Raw genomic sequence first — 18,730 nt, 5'->3', positions numbered from 1 at the left:
GGCGGGACCCACAGTACCCAGGCGATGAGAGAAGTGGCACATATCCTCCACTTGGTGGAAGACACGAGGTCAGTACTCTCTGCGGTCCACATCCCGGGTGTGGACAACTGGGAAGCCGACTTCCTCAGCAGACAAGGCATGGACTCGGGGGAGTGGTCTCTCCATTCAGAAATTTTTCGCCAGATCTGCCATCGCTGGGGGACCCCGGACGTGGACCTAATGGCATCCCATCTCAATGCAAAGGTCCCCAATTTCATGGCCAGGACACGCGATCCGCGGTCACTCGGAGCAGATGCCCTGGTTCAGGACTGGACCCAGTTCCAGCTTCTGTACATTTTTCCACCTCTTCCCCTGATATCCAGAGTCGTGAGGAAGATCAAACAAGAGGGAGTTCCAACCATCCTGATCGCGCCAGACTGGCCCAGACGTACATGGTGCGCCGACGTCGTACAACTTACAGCAGACGCCCCCTGGCGTCTCCCCGACCGTCCCGATCTTTTGTCACAAGTCCCGTTCTTCCACCAGAACTCAGGGGCCCTCAATTTGACGGCATGGCCCTTGAGACCTGGGTTCTAACCCAGGCAGGGTTCTCATCGGATGTCATTAGAACCATGATCAGGGCACGGAACCCAGCCTCCGCCAAGATCTATTACCGTACCTGGAGAGCTTTCTTTACCTGGTGCAAATCCCGTGGCCAGATCCCACTCCCTTATTCCCTCCCAAAAGTTTTTGGTTTTCTTCAATCGGGCCTGGACGCCAGGCTATCCCTGGGCTCGCTTAAGAGCCAAGTGTCAGCGCTCTGTTTTTCCAGAGATGCATTGCTAACAAGCCGCAAGTGAGGACTTTTCTCCAGGGGGTCTCAAAATTGGTTCCCCCCTACAGACGTCCACTGGAGACGTGGGACCTCAACCTGGTCCTGACAGCATTGCAGGCACCACCTTTCGAACCCCTTAAAGAAGTCCCACTCCGCCTTCTATCACAGAAGGTGGTCTTTCTGGTGGCAATCACCTCGCTACGCAGGGTGTCTGAACTGTCGGCACTCTCCTGCAGACGGCCTTTCATGGCCTTTCACCAGGACAAGGTGATTCTCCGTACGGTTCCATCCTTCCTTCCGAAGGTTGTGTCCAACTTCCACCTCAATGAGGAAATTTCACTGGCATCCCTTTGCCCGCTTCCGGTTCATAGAGTGGAGAAGGCTCTGCATACGCTTGACCTCGTCAGGGTATTGCGTATATACGTGTCTAGGACTGCACCCTTCCGGAAGTCTGATTCCCTTTTCCGGAAGGCGTTCGCAAGGGTCTGCCGGCTTCCAAAGCTACCCTTGCCAGGTGGATCAAGTCCACCATACAAGAGGCTTGCCGCCTTAACAACTCTCCTCTTCAAGTTGGTATCACGGCACATTCTACGCGGGCGGTAGGGGCCTCCTGTGCCATTCGGCACCAGGCTTCGGCACAACAAGTGTGTAAGGCGGCCACCTGGACTAGCCTACACACGTTTACAAAACACTACAAAGTTCATACCTAGTCCTCAGCGGACGCGAGCCTGGGTAGACGGGTTCTGCAGGCGGTAGTGCCCCAAGTTTAGGGACCTGTCAGCACAATATTCGTCCATTGCTTCCCACCCAAGGACTGCTTTGGGATGTCCCATGGTTCTGTGTCCCCCAATGAGGCGACAGAGTAAAGGAGATTTTTGTGTACTCACCGTAAAATCTTTTTCTTTTAGTCTCTAATTGGGGGGACACAGCTCCCACCCTGTTGCCTTTATGGGCCGTTGTTACGGTTGAGTTCATATTGTTCTTTTGAGCTCATACATAGTAGCCTTCTTACAGGCATGGTTGTTATTTCTGTTATGTTCCTCCTAATGCTTTTGCACAAAGCAGGCGAAGGCTGACGCCGTCCAGGGGTGTATAATGCAGAGGAGGAGCCAAAGTTAATCTTTTTCAGATTATGCATAGTGTCGCCTCCTAGTAGACAGCAGCATAACACCCATGGTTCTGTGTCCCCCAATTAGAGGCTAAGAGAAAGAGATTTTACGGTGAGTACACAAAAATCTCCTTTTTTCCAGTTATCTTCACTATTAAAATTGGTTAATGTAAATTTAGGTTCTTGTGTGTTTAATTAACTAAACTGAATTTTTTTCTTCTTTCTTACATTTAGTTCCAAAGAAGAGCCGCCCAACAGACTTGCTAAAATGGGTGCCATGCCCACTCCTTTTAAGGTGTTGAATACTACTGAAACGCCAGCTCCGGTTTCTGTAAGCCCAGCCCCAGAGCCCATCACAGAGGCTGTATATTTACAAGAAGTTCCAGGTTAGCCCATTTTAATTAGATGCATTGTCTTAATTTCTGCCAAATGTAAAATTTTTCTTTTATTCTTTTTTTTGTAATTGGTCTTTTCAGTTTAAATGTATTTAGAGCTACTTTATCTTTTAGTGCATAGAAATTGTTGCTTTATACAATGATTTTTTACCAACACGTTCAATCACGTAACTTATTTTTCAGTTTTAAAAAAGCACCCTAATCATCAAAGTTTTTATCCTCTTAATATATCAGTCACCATATATAGCACTGTGCACTTAGAATTGCTCATTTTGCCCTTCTACCCAGCTAATTCTTCTCTTTTCCATTAGGTCTATTACATCACCTGATTAAAAAGTGGACTAGCTGAATCCTTCTAAGCTCTATGTAGAAACAGAGGTCTATTATCCCTGCATGAGTCTTCACCCTCTTCCACTCCTGACCCAGCTGCTCCACTTTTTCCTCCTTGACATGGAGGTAGAATTGAAGTTCTGATTATGACTCATGCAGGGAAAAGAGACTTTCTTTTGCTAAATGAAGCTTAGAAGGATTCAGAAGTAGTTTAGTTGTTACATTTATTTGACAGCCTCTTTTGAGGTTTTTGACTGAACTCTGACTGATAATTTGTACTTGTAAACATTTATAATCCCTACAGAAGAAAAAACAATAGTAGTCCCCAAGATTTTTTTGCAACCAAGTCCTGAAGATCTAGAGACTTATGGGTAAGTAGAAAACAAATATTAGGACTATGAGTAGATCTAGCAATAGCATAGCACTTGTTAGTATGATGTACCATCCTCCATACAGTCCTCATATTATTGCCATGCAAGACCATAGTGTTAAATTTAACATCTTCACCCCCCTGGAGATTTTCTGTTTTTGTTTATTTTTTCCTCCCCTTCTTCCAAGAGCCATAACTATTTATTTTATTTGTCAAGCCATACAGCAGTATGAGGGATTGTTTTTTGCTGGATAAGTTGTATTTTTGAATTACCGTAAATCATTCATTCTGCCACATTGTGTACTGTAAAACGGTAAAAACAAATTCCCAGTGCAGTGAAAGTTCAAAAAAAGTTTTCAGACATGTATTAAAAAAAAAAAATGGTTCACTCTTGTCACAGTTTTCCCAGACCTGTAACGTTCTCGTTTTTCAAGAATCTGGGGTTGTGTGAGGGCTTTTTTTTTTTTTTTTTTAAACTTTTTTTTTTATTTTTTGCATCCGGATACCATTTTCCGATGCATACAATGTTTTGGTTTCCTCATTGCATTTTATTGCAATGTTGCTGTGACAAAACAATCTTTGATCCTGGCATTTTTTTTTTTTTTTCTTCTTGCTATACCATTTACCGATCGGATTAATTTATTTTATAATTTTGATAGACTGGACATTTCTGAACTCGGCAATAACGTGTAATATTTTTTATTTTAATTTCTTTTTTAATGGGGCAAAAGGGTAATTTGAACTTGTGTGTTTTGTTTTTTTTTTATACTTTATTTATTAGTCCCTTTAGGAGAAGCTGTGATCGTATGATTGCATGTGCTATACATACCATTGCCTCAGCAGTGCTACGTATAGCAGGAATCACAATCTTCTATCAACGCCAGCCACAGGAGGATCGTGATAACAGGCACGGGTCTTCAGCAGACCCCTGGATGTCATGGTTCAGCGGAGGGCGCCATTTTCAAATTGACCTTTTTTTTTTTTTTTTTACTTGCTCAATAACATCAAGAACAGTGATTACTAAGACACTAAACATGTGATTATGCTGCAGTGCAGGCGCCACAGCTGGCACCTGCCTGCAGATTTTTTTTTTTCCAGTATGTCAGGTATTCATTATGCAAACTAGGGGGCAAGTCAGTGAGGGATCAGTGACCCATCAGCAGTCTGCATTATGAATAGCTAATCAGAGCACCACATAAAGGCCCCCCCACAGGTCGCCCCAGAGCACAAGAATATCATTAACTAAAAACTGAAAATAAAGATTGCACAACCACAAAATGGATTTCATCAACCACAATCCTGCTAGCAGGTTCCCTTTAAATGCCGCTGTCAGTGATTGACAGCGGCATTTAACTGATTAACGGTAGTGGGTGGCTCTTCGGTCCATTTGCGGCTGTTAGAAGCACTTGATGGCTGATTAAACCAGGCATCAACTGCAGGGAAAGATGGGGTCTCAATGTGTGAGCCTGCATCAAAGGCAGGAACAGAACCGATGACTTGCATGTATGTGATTGGTTGTGAAGAGGTTAAATTATATTTGATTACTTCACAATGGTAAATTGTTATTTTTTTATTTTTTTTTATGAGATTTGTAGAAAGAGAATCTACTATTTACTTTCACCCTAACCCATACCCAATGCATTTTCTTTTTCTCAGACCCAATACAAAAATGATCAGGTTTCATAAAGGCGATAGTGTTGGCATGCGTCTTGCAGGTGGCAATGATGTAGGTATATTTATTGCTGGTGTGCAGGAGGGAACTGCTGCTGAGCAGGAAGGTCTAAAAGAGGGTGATCAACTGCTTAAGGTATGTACAGTCAATGGGCTCAGGTGTTCTTGTGTGGGGTACCTTATAGTTAGCAAAGACCAAATCTTACACACCAGATATCTCTTGGATGAATTGGCCAATTTATCATGTATTGTATGAGGAAAGAATAAAAGGTGGAGACATTATTATATTTTTTGTGTTAAGGCTTTATGTAAGGTTCAGAGGGGCACAAACAAAGGTAACCTCAAATTTTAAGCATGCCTGGTATTAATATTTAATCATTGTGGTACAAAGAAGGGACGTCTGGATAGACTGCTTGATTTTGATCATGATCTTTGGCATTTTTGCTGTACTTTTCATAACTGTTAGGTAAACGCACAAGATTTCCGTTGCATTGTTCGAGAAGATGCTGTTCTTTATTTGTTGGAAATCCCTAAAGGTGAAGAAATGACCATTTTAATCCAGAGTAAATATGATGGTAAGTGTATCATTAAATACAAGTTATAAAAACCTAAACTTGTCTAAGTAACACTAGTCTTTATATTTAAAATGTCTACACACCCCTGTTAAAATGCCAGGTTTTTGTCATGTGAAAAAAAATAAACCAAAAGAATCATATCAGAACTTTTTCCATTTTATTACCTATAATCTGCACAATTCAATTGAAAAGCAAACTTTTTGGGTGGAAAAATAAAGAATGAAAAAGGGGGGTGCATAAATATGAACACCCTTAAACTATTACTTTGTTGAAGTACAATTTGAATTTATAAAGGCAGTCTATCAGCATGGCACATCTAGAATGCCAACTCTTCTTTGCAGTACTATTCCAAATTTTCAGATTGTGAGGCTATATAGCTCTTGTATACAGCCCTCTTCAGGTCAACACACAGATTTTTAGTTAGATTCAGGTCTGGGCTCTGGATGAGAGATTCCAAAATTTTTTCTTTTTCTTTTGGCGAAGCCTTTCTTTTGTTGATTGAGAGGTGTGCTTAGGGTCCTTGTGCTGAAATGTGAAATCCCTCTTTATCTTTCTAGCAGAGATCTGAAGGTTTTGTTGCAAAATTTACTGAAATTTTGAACGGATAATAATTCCCTCCACTTTGACTAATTCCATATTATGGAGAATACCCCAGTTCCAGCTGCCGAAAAACAGCCCCAAAGCATAATGCTTCTTTTACCATGCTTCACTGTGGGTATGTAATTCCTGGCGATGAACATTGTTGGATATGCTTTAAACTTACCTTTTGGAATTTGTTCATATAATAATTCCCTCCACTTTGACTAATTCCATATTATGGAGAATACCCCAGTTCCAGCTGCCGAAAAACAGCCCCAAAGCATAATGCTTCTTTTACCATGCTTCACTGTGGGTATGGCATTCCTGGCGATGAACATTGTTGGATATGCTTTAAACTTACCTTTTGGAATTTGTTCATAAAGTTTAACCTTGGTCTCTTCAGTTTTCTCACATGCTTTTGGCATACTTGATATATAGAATCTACAAAGGTATGGCAGTTAGCCAAAGGGCCAATGTAATCAGTAATAAGAAAGGAGGGTAAAGCCAAGTAACTTATATAGCATTTAAATACAAAACCTACAGATACCAAGATAGAAATATAGCCAAATGACGTATATAATACACAGAACCTGGGAGGGGTGAAGCAGAGTAGGGGAAGCTCATTAACTCTACAAGTAGAATTATATAGTGTAATAATGTATCAATAGCAGTAATTACATGACAAAAACATTTGTCAATCAAAAGTGGTCAAACTACATACATGTGAAGAAAAACCAATAGAACACAACACTAGTGATAATGACGGAAGTTCAACAACCACAGGTTAAATCAAAGATATCACTAAAAGTGCATAATGGTCATAAGTTCTTAGTGAATACATGACATTTAATAGGTGTTTACCTTGAAAAACGCCTGACACTCGTTTAACCGACTCTTCTTGTATGGGGCAATACTGAAATTTTCTTGGCTGTGCTGCACTGCTAAATCTAAAAACTGTGTCAGGATGGCTGCACCCAGTAATCTAAGTGGTACAGCATTGGATTCATGGTCTCTTTTCATACATTGTGCGTTTCTCACAGATGAGGTAGCAAAAACTGCTGACAGATTCCCTTTAACACATATATCCATCGGGATTAATTTTGTGCAAGTCTTTTTTTCCAATTCCCATCACTTTTGACTTACCAGAAAGTCAATACTCTCTCGTCCAGTCCAGTAGGTTAGTTTAATATGTTTTTTATTCTGGTTAAGTGACTTCATGAAGATATTGAGATTTTCCTTGCTGTCCTGACATATAAAGATGATATCCTCAATATATCTGGCCCATAGGTGGATCTTATCAGCCAAGAAAACTTGTTTCTTTATCGCCTTATTGGGGGACACAGATTACCATGGGTGTATGCTGCTGCTGCTAGGAGGCTGACACTATGCAAAAAACAAAAAAATTGACTCCTCCCCGGCAGTATACACCCACCGACAGATACCAAGTACCTCAGTTTGTGCTTAGTGTCTGTAGGAGGCGGACCGGAATCTCCCCAGATCCGCATCTAACCATTTTCTTTTAGGTTTTTGTGTGTGTGTATTAATCTTTTCCCATTTATTTTCCAGATTCTACATCGGGAAACAGGGGGTAAATGTTCACCCTGCTTTCCCATATCATGCGGCTGAGCGAGCAGTGTGGTGTCCTCCACATCGCAACTCTCAGTACCGCAGGCAGGACTTTTTCCATATCACCATTCGGTGCTATGGGCGGACGACAGGTGGCCGGTCCTTGCCAAAACAACTCCTCATCCCTTTCCTAGGACAGGGCTGAGAGGAAGACGGTAGTCGCCATCGCTCCCAACAAAAGGACGCCGTCTTCTACGTGACACGGGTAAGAGGACCTCTCCCAGCGGCCTGTCTATCCATGCCTCTGTGGTCATCCTCTTCAGGGACGTCAGGTAAGACCCTAACGATCCCTTTAGCCCCGTATGTCTTCACAAGCAGTGGTTTCAAACTTTGAATTTCCCGCCTCTACTCCCCCACTGCAGCCGCGCGCATCACATCGCAGCCGCGCTCCAGTTATACTAGGATCAGGGGGAGAGGCACACAAGGTCTACTAGGACACAGGGTCCTTGTAAGCAGCGGTTCAACGCAGGTTCACCCTTTATTATCGGCGCCGCGGGCATCAGTATAAGAGCTCGGCGGGGAGGGAGACATGGTTTCACTTTCGCTTTCAGCGCGCTCCCTCCTCCCTGTTCGGAGCGCGCTCCCCCTTTTCTCTGGGCGTGAATTTCCACTCTGGGCGCGCTTTTTCTCGCGCCCATTTCACACCAATCACAGCACTACTTTTTAAGGACGTCAATCTCCATTTTTGCCGCGCCCCTCCTCTGCCATTGCCTAGTCTTGTCACGACGCCAAGTGCCGCCCACCGAGATCACAGCCAGCTTCCTCCTGCAATTTCACTGGCTTCCTGCGCTGCTTGGGTGACACGTCAGGGTCCAGCTCGTCAGAACTTCAGTAGGCTCGGCGCTTAATGGAAAAATTGTCTCTCCTCTGCAGCCCTTCTATTTAGTGCAGCCTTTAGTTCAGCCATAGTGCTCAACATACCTATGTTTAACCCTTCAGCGGCGCTATCTTTCAAGCCCACCGTTATCCACTACGCTTGTGCACGCTGTAAAAGGAAGTGGGCGTCAGGTCAGTCGTCTCCCCTCTGCCTGTCCTGCAGCCCTTCAGCTATGTCGGCCTCTCAGGAGCACACCGATTCCCGGGATGAGGGCATTTCCCCTCTCCCAGAGTGGGCCGTTGCAATGTTCCAGTCGGTCTCCGATCTGACTAAAGTCTCTCAGTCCCTGGTCCAGGTCCTAGAACGTTAGCCTCAGCTATCTACAGCCACCTGTGCACCGACCGCCTCTCAGGGTGAGTCGTCCGCACCTGACCGCGACCTTCAGAGGGACAGGCCGAGTAGGATTTCTAGGAAGCATGTTCTGTCTGACTCGTCTTCCAGTTCGCTAGGCCCGTCGGCTTCTCCCAGGTGTCCTTCTCCGTCTTCAGAGGACGACCCTAGGTCTGACGCCGATCCCCAATCGGGATCTAGTTCAGAAGCAGATAATATATCTAAAACGCGGAATATGGTCGATAGTCTTCTTTCTGCCCTCTTCCTAACCTTGGAAATTAAGCAGGACGAACCTCCTCCTCAGGAATGTTCTGTTCCATTTAAACGAGCGAGGCCTCCATCCCGAACCCTTCCAAACCACAAGGAGTTCAATACTACTCTAACCAAACATTGGGAGCACCCTGAACAACGCTTTTCAGGCCGCAGGTACTTAGATGTCCTGTATCCCTTTGCTGTAGATCTGCTCACAAAATGGACCAAAGCCCCCGAGGTGGATCCTCCCGAGTCTCGTATAGCCTCTAAGACGGTTCTATCCCTTCCGGACGGGGCATCGCTTAAGGATCCAACAGACAGGCAGGCAGAATCTCTGGCTAAGTCTATTTTTGAGGCATCCGGCGCCTCTCTCTGTCCTATTTTCGCTTCCTCCTGGGTGGCAAAAGTCATTTTAGCTTGGGCAAAAACTCTTCGCAGAGGCATCTTAGCGGCAGCTCTCCAGGACGAGCTGACAGATCTAGCAGATCAAATTAATCATGCGGGTAAATACCTCTTAGCCGCCTCCTTGGATGCGGCTGAGTGCGTAGCAAGGGCTAACGGCAACATAGTAGCCGTACGCCGAGTCCTTTGGCTAAAGTCATGGAATGCAGGTACCACCTCCAAAAAGTCGCTTACCAATCTGCCTTTCCTTGGTTCTCAGCTCTTTGGAGCCAAGCTAGATCAAATAATTTTGGATGCCACTGGTGGTAAGAGCACTTCTCTCCCTCAGTCTCGGCCAAAACGCTTTTTTAACAGAAAGGGTTTCCGGCCGTTTAGGCCCTTTTCTGCCTTCTCGTCCACAGAAAAATCTACCCAGCAGGGTTCTCCTCCAAGTGACGGGTCACCCCCACCTGGAAGTTTTTTCCAGGGTGGGAGGCAGACTTTCCTTTTTCGCGGACGCTTGGCTGTCTGTTGTCGACGATGCTTGGGTCAGGGAAATCATCGCATCCGGATACAAGATCGAATTTGCTCCCAGCCAAACAGACGTTTTTTCCTGTCTCGACCCCCAAGACATAAGTCCCACGTTCCAGGATTCTTTCAAGCCGTCTCCTCCCTTCTTTCCGCCGGAGTGATTGTCCCCGTTCCCTCAGACGAACGGTTTTCAGGGTTCTACTCAAATTTTTTTCGTAGTACTGAAAAAAAATACGGGACCCTTCGACCAATCCTGGACCTCAAGTTGCTCAATCGCCATGTGATGATTCTCCACTTCAAAATGGAGTCTCTTCGATCAGTGATAGCCTCAATGGAACCTGGAGAATTCCTCTGCTCTGTGGACATACGGGATGCTTATCTTCACATCCCTGTTTGTTTGCAACATCAGAAATATCTTCGGTTTGCGATTCAGGAAAATCACTATCAATTCACGGCTCTTCCCTTCGGCCTAGCCTCTACTCCCCGTGTTTTCACGAAGGTGATGGTGACGGTCATGGCCATCCTTCGATCCAGGGGGATTCTCATCATCCCTTATCTGGACGATCTCTTGTTCACAGGCTCGTCCCGTCAAGACTGTCTCCTGAGTCTTCACATAACCCTGGATACCATCGGCCGTCTCGGATGGTTAGTCAACAAAGAAAAGTCTATTCTCAGACCCACTCAGGGTCTGACCTTCCTAAGCATGGAATTCGACACGAATCTGGCCCGGGTGTTTCTTCCGAGGGGAAAAATTTGCGTCTCTGTCCAAAGAAATTCGAGCTCTCAAACGGCCGAAGCCCATTCCCCTTCGGCTCTGCATGAAAGTTCTCGGGAAGATGGTGGCTTCCATGGAGGCAGTGCCTCTTGCACAGTTTCATCTTCGCCCCCTTCAGCTGTCCCTCCTCTCAGCTTGGGACAAGACGACGTTGTCCTTAGACCGCCCCATTCTCCTCCCTCTGAGTGAGGCATTCCCTGAATTGGTGGGCAATGCCTACGTCAGTCCTCCAGGGGAGGTCCTTCCTCCCGCTCCAGTGGCAAGTCATTACCACCGATGCCAGCCTTCTAGGTTAGGGACCGGTTTTCCATCAGAGAACGGCCCAAGGACGCTGGATTCCACAGGAAGCTCTGCTCCCCATCAATCTTCTCGAAATCAGAGCAATCTTCCTGGCCCTTCTTCGCTGGCAACCTCTTCTCGTCGGCAAGCCGGTCCGCATTCAGTCGGACAACGCCATGGCTGTGGAGTACATAAACCATCATGGCGGCACGCGCAGCATCCAAGTGATGTCAGAAGTGGCCAAGATACTGCGCTGGGCAGAACACTGCGTTCCAGCAATCTCCGCTGTTCTAATTCCAGGGGTGGAAAACTGGGCAGCCGACTTTGAGTCGCCAAAGCCTAGCGTCAGGCGAATGGTCTCTCCATTCCACAGTCTTCGATCAGATATTCCAGCGCTGGGGTTATCCGGATGTCGACCGCATGGCATCTCGGATGAACCACAAGGTTCCGCGTTTCGTAGCCAGGTCCAGGGACCCTCTAGCCGTCGCTTGCGACGCCCTAGTTATTCCGTAGTCCCAGGTCCAACTCCCTTATCTGTTTCCACCTCTTGCCTTGATCCCAAGAGTGGTCAAGAAGATAAAATCGGAAGGCGTGCCAGTGTTTCTTGTGGCTCCAGACTGGCCAAGAAGGCCTTGGTATGCGGAACTGGTGAACATGCTCGCGGACGTCCCCTGGAGGCTTCCAGACTGTCCGGATCTTCTCTCGCAAGGCCCCCTTTACCACGAGACTTCTCGGTTTCTGAATTTAACGGCATGGCCGTTGAGGCCGCAACCTTAAGAGAATCAGGTTTTCTTCCAACCAGATGTTTCAGATGATGGTCAAAGCCAGGAAACCATCCTCTTCCCGCATCTACCATAGGCATTGGAAGACCTTTTTCCGTTGGTGCGACGATAAGAGCCTTTCCAATGTCCTTTTCCATTCCGTCCATACTGGGTTTCTCCAGCCTGGCTTAGATTCGAGTCTGTCTCTCAGTACCCTCAAGGGCCAGGTTTCCGCTTAGTTTATCCTTTTTCAAAGGAAGTTCGCTTCTTTACCGCAGGTTAAGACATTTCTCCAAGGAGTCGCTCATGTGGCTCCTCCTCATCATTCACCGATAGAACCGTGAGATCTCAATCTCGTTCCTAGCGCTCTCCAAAAAAAAAAAAAAAAAAAAAAAAAAAGCGCCGTTTGAGCCCATCCAGGACATTCCTTTGTCTTTTCTTTCATGGAAGGTAACCTTTCTGATTGCCATAACATCCATCAGAAGAGTTTCTGAATTAGCGGCCCTGTCATGTCGTTCTCCTTAGCTGGTACTCCATCAGGATAAAGTCGTCCTCAGGCCCGTTCCTTCCTTTCTTCCAAAGGTGGTATCCTCCTTCCACATCAACGAGGATATCGTTCTTCCATCATTTTGTCCTGTTCCTTCTCACCCTCTTGAGAAGTCACTCCACAAACTGGACGTTGTTAGAGCCTTGCGTGTTTATCTCGCTAGGACTGCTTCACTTCGTCAATCCCATTCATTGCTGGTCATCTCCGGTCACCGGAAAGGGCTTCCGGCATCCAAATCCACGATCGCTCGCTGGATTCGTTCTACTATTCTGGAAGCATACCGTCTTCAGGAACAACGGCCGCCTCCGGGAGTGAGAACTCACTCCTCCCGGGCGGTGGCAGCTTCGTGGGTCGTTCGACACCAGGCTTCGGCTCTGCAAATTTGCAAGGCCGCGACCTGGTCGTTCTTGCATACGTTTGCGAGGGTCTACAGGGTTCATACCCAGGCTTCGTCTGATGCAGTCGTTGGTAGGAAGGTCCTGCAGGCGGCGGTGGCGCATCGGCCGACCTAAGCCCTTCCTGTTCTTTCGTTCCTTATTACTGTTCCCGCCCTTGGGACTGCTTTGGAACGTCCCATGGTAATCTGTGTCCCCCAATAAGGCGATAAAGAAAGATGGAATTTTGGTTCTTACCATAAAATCTTTCTTGGAGCCTTCATTGGGGGACACAGCACCCTCCCTGTCTAAGTTGTACCGTGTTGGGTCCTTGAGTCCCTTGTTGGGTTGGTACATATGTTTATAGTTCCGTGGCTTCTCCTACTGCTTTCTCACCAACTGAGGTACTTGGTATCGGTCGGTGGGTGTATACTGCCGGGGAGGAGTCAATTTTCTTGTTTTTTGCATAGTGTCAGCCTCCTAGCAGCAGCAGCATACACCCATGGTAATCTGTGTCCCCCAATGAAGGCTCCAAGAAAGAGATTTTACGGTAAGAACCAAAAATCCATCTTTCTCCCACAGCCCGATGAAAAAAATTGGCATAAGAAGCTGTATAAGTGGCGCCCATTGCAGTTCCCTGAAGCTGTAGGTAGTGTTTTCCTCAACAAGAAAAAATTATGGGTCAATAGGAATTCAAGAAGATTTAAAAATTTACTGGACTTACCGCCTGTAGTCTGTCCTCATAGCATATTGGTGTATATAGGGATTCTACATCAGCAAAAATTGTCTGATTCTAGGTCAGGTTCTTAAATTTTCCTAAGGATGTCTTTAGTGTCCTGTAAGTATGAAGGGAGTGTCTTAACAATCTGTTGTAAAAAACGATCTACGAATTTGCATATTGATTCATACATGTTACCCATTCGTGATACGATTGGTTGTCCTGGTGAAGAAAAGAGCATTTTTAGGATTTTTTTAGGAATTTTGGGTAACACATAAAGAGTAGAAGCGACAGATTGAGCAATCATCAGGTATTTATATTATTTCTGTGAGAGGACTCTCTCTTTCAACCCTTCAGACAGAATATCTTGTAATTCCTTTTGATATTGGTGTAGCAGATTGAAAGTAAGACATTTGTATCTCATAGGTGCCTTCTGATTTTACATGTGATTGTTGAACTTTAATCATCACAGGGAGTTCACCCTCCCAGGTTATTTGTGTTTTATATACATCATTTGAGTATATTTCTACTTATTTTCCCCACTGTAGATCAGATGAGTGCTAGCCGATGTTTTATCGTTTAGCACTCATACCAATAGAATTCTCTGGGTTAGTGCTGATCAGTGTTTTGTTGTTTTTTTTTTCTTTACCAATTTGACATGAGAAAAAAAAATTGCAGCTTGCAGCGAGTAGATATGCTAATCAGATGACACACCCATACAAGTCGTCTATGGGGGCGTGTTAAACATAGGACTGCAATCGGATGCGGTATCTGATTCCCGCAGACTCAGACAATGGAGAAAATAGAGAAATTAAGTTCTCGGTCTTCTCCACAATTGTGCTCTGATCACACTAAGGGTACCGTTACACATAGCGACGCTTCAGCGATCCCGACAACGATACAACCTGGTAAGGATCGCTGGTACGTCTCTACATGGTCGCTAGTAAGCTGTCAAACAGGCAGATCTACTCAACGACGCAGCAACGATACGGCGATCCGTGTAACGACCTCTGCGGTCGTTGGGACCTTGTCACACAGCAGCTATTCTGATGACTCAGACCTCCATAGGCGTGATCAAAAAATGGCCTAGTACATTCGAGCACGATCAGTGATATCGCAGTGGGGGGCCCGTTGCCGCTATGTGTCACATGTAGCGAGTTCGCTGGCGAGGTCGCTGTTGCGTCACAAAACCTGTGACGTTTCAGCGATCTCGCCAATGATTTCGCTATGTGAGACGGGGCCTTACACTGACACTCTGCTAAAACTCTGTGAGGTGTGTGAGCAGAGAGTCATTAACATAATCCATCCAATTCTCGCACAGAGAGAATATATCATTGTGTGACCCTGGCCTAAATGTGGTAGGCTTATTCTGAACTCAACCATTTCCCAAATTACAAGTTTTGTTTTTTTTTCTACTCAAAATTCTTTTTCTCAATTATTTGAGCAGATTATGGGTGATGTTAAAAGTGGAAAAGAAGTTCTGAAATGATTCTTGTTCATATTATTATTATTTTTTTTTTTTGCATAACAAAAACCTGTAATTTTAACAGGTGTGTGTTGACTTGTTGTATCCACTGTATATTGTACAGTTAACATGCAGTAAGTTTTTTCTCAACATCTTTCTGACATCAGACGTAATATTCCGTCCATGTGACCTGGACCAATTTGACCATGCACGGAATATTACTTCCGAGCAATCGCCTGCGCACACAATGTGTGTGCAGGCGATTGCTGCAGGGTGTCAGCTGCCTCTGACAGCTGACACCCGGCACTAGGTTCCAGGAGTGGTCACAGACCACTCCCAGAAATTTACACCTGATATTCTGCGATTGGACACGATCGTAGCATTCCGGGAGACGGCACAGGGGCTGACAGCTCCTCTGCCTTTGGATCGGAGACCCCGCGGCGTGACGCGGGGTCCCGATAGTTGCCATGGAGACCAGATGTCATCATGATGACATCTGAGTCACCAGAGCTAGGAAACTTGCTGATCATGTGCAGTGCATGATCAGCAAGTCTCTGTCAGTGCAGAGTTGACAGTTTCTGCAGAATGGGGATGCTGCTTCATGTCCATTCTGCAGAAGTGATCAGCATGCAAAAATGATTGTCCCATAGTGGAACAAACTAAAAAAGTTGGAAAAAAGTTTAAATTTTTTTTATTTAAATAATTGTAAAAATATTTAAAAAAAAAAAAAATAATTTAAAAAAACAAGATATTGTATTTCAAAACATATTTGAATGAAAAAAAACAAACAATAGTACACATATTTGGTATCACGTGTCCGCAACGACCCGACATAAAACTGTCCCACTAGTTAACTCCTTTAGTGAGCGCCAGAAAAATAAATAAAAAAACAAGGCAAAAAGCAATGCTTTATCATCATACCGCCGAACAAAAAGTGGAATAAAACACAATAAAAAAATATATAAATAAACATGGTACCACTGAAAACGTCATTTTGTTCCGCAAAAAAAAACAAACCAAGACACAGCTCCGTCAGCGGAAAAATAAAGTTATAGCTCTCAGAATAAAGCAATGCAAAAATAATTATTTTTTCTATAAAATGGTTTTAATTTTTTAAAAGCGCCAAAACACAAAAAAAAATATAAATGAGGTATCGCTGTAATCGTACTGACTTATCAATTTTACTCCCCGCTTAACGGCATAACCCCCCCCCCAAAAAAAAAAAAGAAATTCCTGAATTGCTGGTTTTTGTTCGTTCTGACTCACAAAAATCATAATAGAAAGCCATCAAAAAATGTCATGTGCCCGAAAATGGTACCGATAAATACGTCAGCTTGTCCCTCAAAAGTCAAGACCTCACATGACACTGTGGGTCAAAGTTTGGAAAAATTATAGCTTTCAAAATGTGGTGGTGCAAAAATTTTATTTTTTTGCAATAAAAAGCGTCTTTTAGTGTGACAGCTGCCAATCATAAAAACCCGATATAAATCTGATATCTCTGTAATCGCACTAACCTGAAGAACAAAGTAATCTAATCACTTATACCGCACTAGGAATGTTAAATAAATTAAACCAATTCTTGACCTGCTGTTGATTTTTTTTTTTTTTCATTCTGCCTCCCAAAGATCACAATAAGGCTCGGTGCACATTTATCCTGCGCTGAGTACTTGCATCGGGGTTACCGTGTAAATCTCTGAAATACGTGATTCAGACGGAATCTCTGGCGGAAGATTCCTTATAATGAGGCAGATGGAGGCATGGTGGACACGCCGTGTGACCAGTTATCCTGCGGTGTCCCGTCTTTTTAGGATTGCATAAAAGTGCAGTCGGCCACAGTTTTGTGCACTTCTGAAAATAAGAACATTGCTGAACAGAGGCCAGATGGAGTCCCGAGTAACTCTGCTGCCTCATTATAGTGAATAAATCCCTCAGGAGTTTCATCTGAATCGCGTCACTCAGAGGTTTAGATGGAAACCCCAAAGTAAGGGGTTAAAATTCACATGGAGTACTTAAGAAGAAAAAGTATATATATTGGCACCACGGATGCCATAATATGGAGAGTAACATTGGTGCTGGAATAAACCTGTCATTTTCGTGAAAAGAAAGGGAAAAGCATAAAGGAAAGACTGAAACTTCTTTTACAGTGGGTACGGAAAGTATTTAGACCCCTTTACATTTTTCACTCTTTCATTGCAGCCATTTGGTAAATTCAAAAAAGTTTTTTTTTTCTCATTAATGTACATTCTGCACCCCATCTTGACTGAAAAAAACAAATGTAGAAATTTTTGCAAGTTTATTAAAAAAGAAAAACTGAAATATCACACGGTCATAAGTATTCAGACCCTTTGCTCAGTATTGAGTAGAAGCACCTTTTTAAAAAAAAAAAAAAAAAAAAAAATAATTTCAGTGTAAACAAGAAAAAACACTTCTGCAAATCTTGAGAATTGGCTGAAGAAAAACATGTCGTAGGACTCCACTGACATGGATTGATGACTTTGCAATTTTCTCAATAGTAGTATCTACTGCTCCAGAGTGTAAAGGCCCCGTCACACTAAGCGGTCTCGCTAGCGAGGTCGCTGTGTGTGACTGGGATCAGCGACCGGCCCCGCCACCGGTTATCGCTGATCGTGCTCGAGCTGCCTGGGCCGTTTTTCGCTCGCTGGTCTCCCGCTGCCCAGCGCGCATCGCTGCGTGTGGCAGCGAGAGACCAGCGATCAGTGACGCTGGTTGCTAATGTAAACGTCGGATATCCAGGAGCCGCGGCTCCTGGATACCGGCTGTTTACCTTGGAAACCGGCGTACACGCTGGTTTCCAAGGTAAACGTCGGGTATCCAGGAGTTGCGCGGCTCCTAGATACCCGATGTTTACCTTGGAAACCAGCGTGTACGCCGGTTTCCAAGGTAAACAGAGGGTATCCAGGAGTCGCGCGGCTCCTGGATACCCGACGTTTACATTAGAAACCAGCGTCGCTGGTCCTGATCGCTAGGGCTGTCTAACAATGTCCCAGCGATCCCATCATGTCGGATTGTTGGTGGGATTGTTGGGACATCGTTTAGTGTGACGGGGCCTTTAATCATACAAATAATCATCGGTTCAACAACATATTTCAGATACCGGCTAAAAATTAACCATTAGACCAGTGTCATGGGTCTGCAAGGAACCGCCTGGTCGGCTGTAATGGTGAGACAATATGATTTCTTAGAATGGAAATTTAGCTGAGAGGAGAGGGCATTAGACAAAACATGGAGTCAAAAAGTAGACTGAGTAGAGGCTTACAGTCAAGGTGGTGAGCTCGACCGCTGTGACTCGGAGGTGAGGAAATAATGATTAAGACTGCCAAGGGAGCTGGAATGAAAAACCCCTAGAGACAGGACGAAAATATATATTATCATACTAAGGATTGTAGAAGTAAGTGGTCCAGAGAAGCCAGGTTTGTAAGAATTTTTCATATGTGCGAGTTTCCCAACTAGTCAATTCCTCTAACTGGTGTATGTCCTGAGCTTTGATGATCCAGTTGTTCAAGGTAGGGGAGATGGTTGTCTCCGTTGTATCGAAATCAGGTGCTCTACTGCAGCCAGCAAAAGTGGGAGCAAGTCATGCTACTTTGGGCTATATGTTTTGGAGGGGAGTGAAAGCAATGTTTCTTGGGGAGTTAGATCTCGGTTTACTAGGCGCAGGAGGGTGAGATAATATCCATCCAATACTTTTGAAATGATTGGGCACTGCCAGAAAATATGAGCTAAGGATCCCACTGAATTTAAACATCTCCAACAGAGGAGTATCAATCAAGCCTTGATGGAACAATCGTTCTGGGGTTCTATACCATCGTGATAGAATTTTAAAATCATTTTCCTGCAACAGGATGCATCCTGAAAACCTGTGAGTTATACAAGATTTGTTTTGTTTCCTGATGAGATAAGGTAATGTTTAGTTCCGTTTCCCATGAGGATAGGTAAAGTGGTTTAAGTTGA

General features: G+C 44.7%; 1 protein-coding gene across 3 annotated transcripts in view; it reads left to right on the top strand.

Annotated features, from left to right (window-relative positions):
• Positions 1 to 18,730, top strand: part of TJP2 (tight junction protein 2) — a 260,996-nt gene that overhangs the window by 179,511 nt on the left and 62,755 nt on the right. For all 3 annotated transcript variants that reach the window (XM_073572240.1, XM_073572241.1, XM_073572239.1), the window contains 4 exons: positions 2,157 to 2,308; positions 2,952 to 3,018; positions 4,674 to 4,824; positions 5,155 to 5,263. In XM_073572240.1, coding sequence (XP_073428341.1) covers positions 2,157 to 2,308; positions 2,952 to 3,018; positions 4,674 to 4,824; positions 5,155 to 5,263 — 479 coding nt within the window. The remainder of the gene's footprint in view (positions 1 to 2,156; positions 2,309 to 2,951; positions 3,019 to 4,673; positions 4,825 to 5,154; positions 5,264 to 18,730) is intronic.

The sequence above is a fragment of the Dendrobates tinctorius genome, unplaced genomic scaffold (assembly GCF_039654945.1).
Source record: "Dendrobates tinctorius isolate UK_male_01 unplaced genomic scaffold, ASM3965494v1 ptg000031l, whole genome shotgun sequence".
Taxonomy (NCBI): Eukaryota; Metazoa; Chordata; class Amphibia; order Anura; family Dendrobatidae; genus Dendrobates; species Dendrobates tinctorius.
This window is presented reverse-complemented; position numbering and strand designations above follow the sequence as displayed.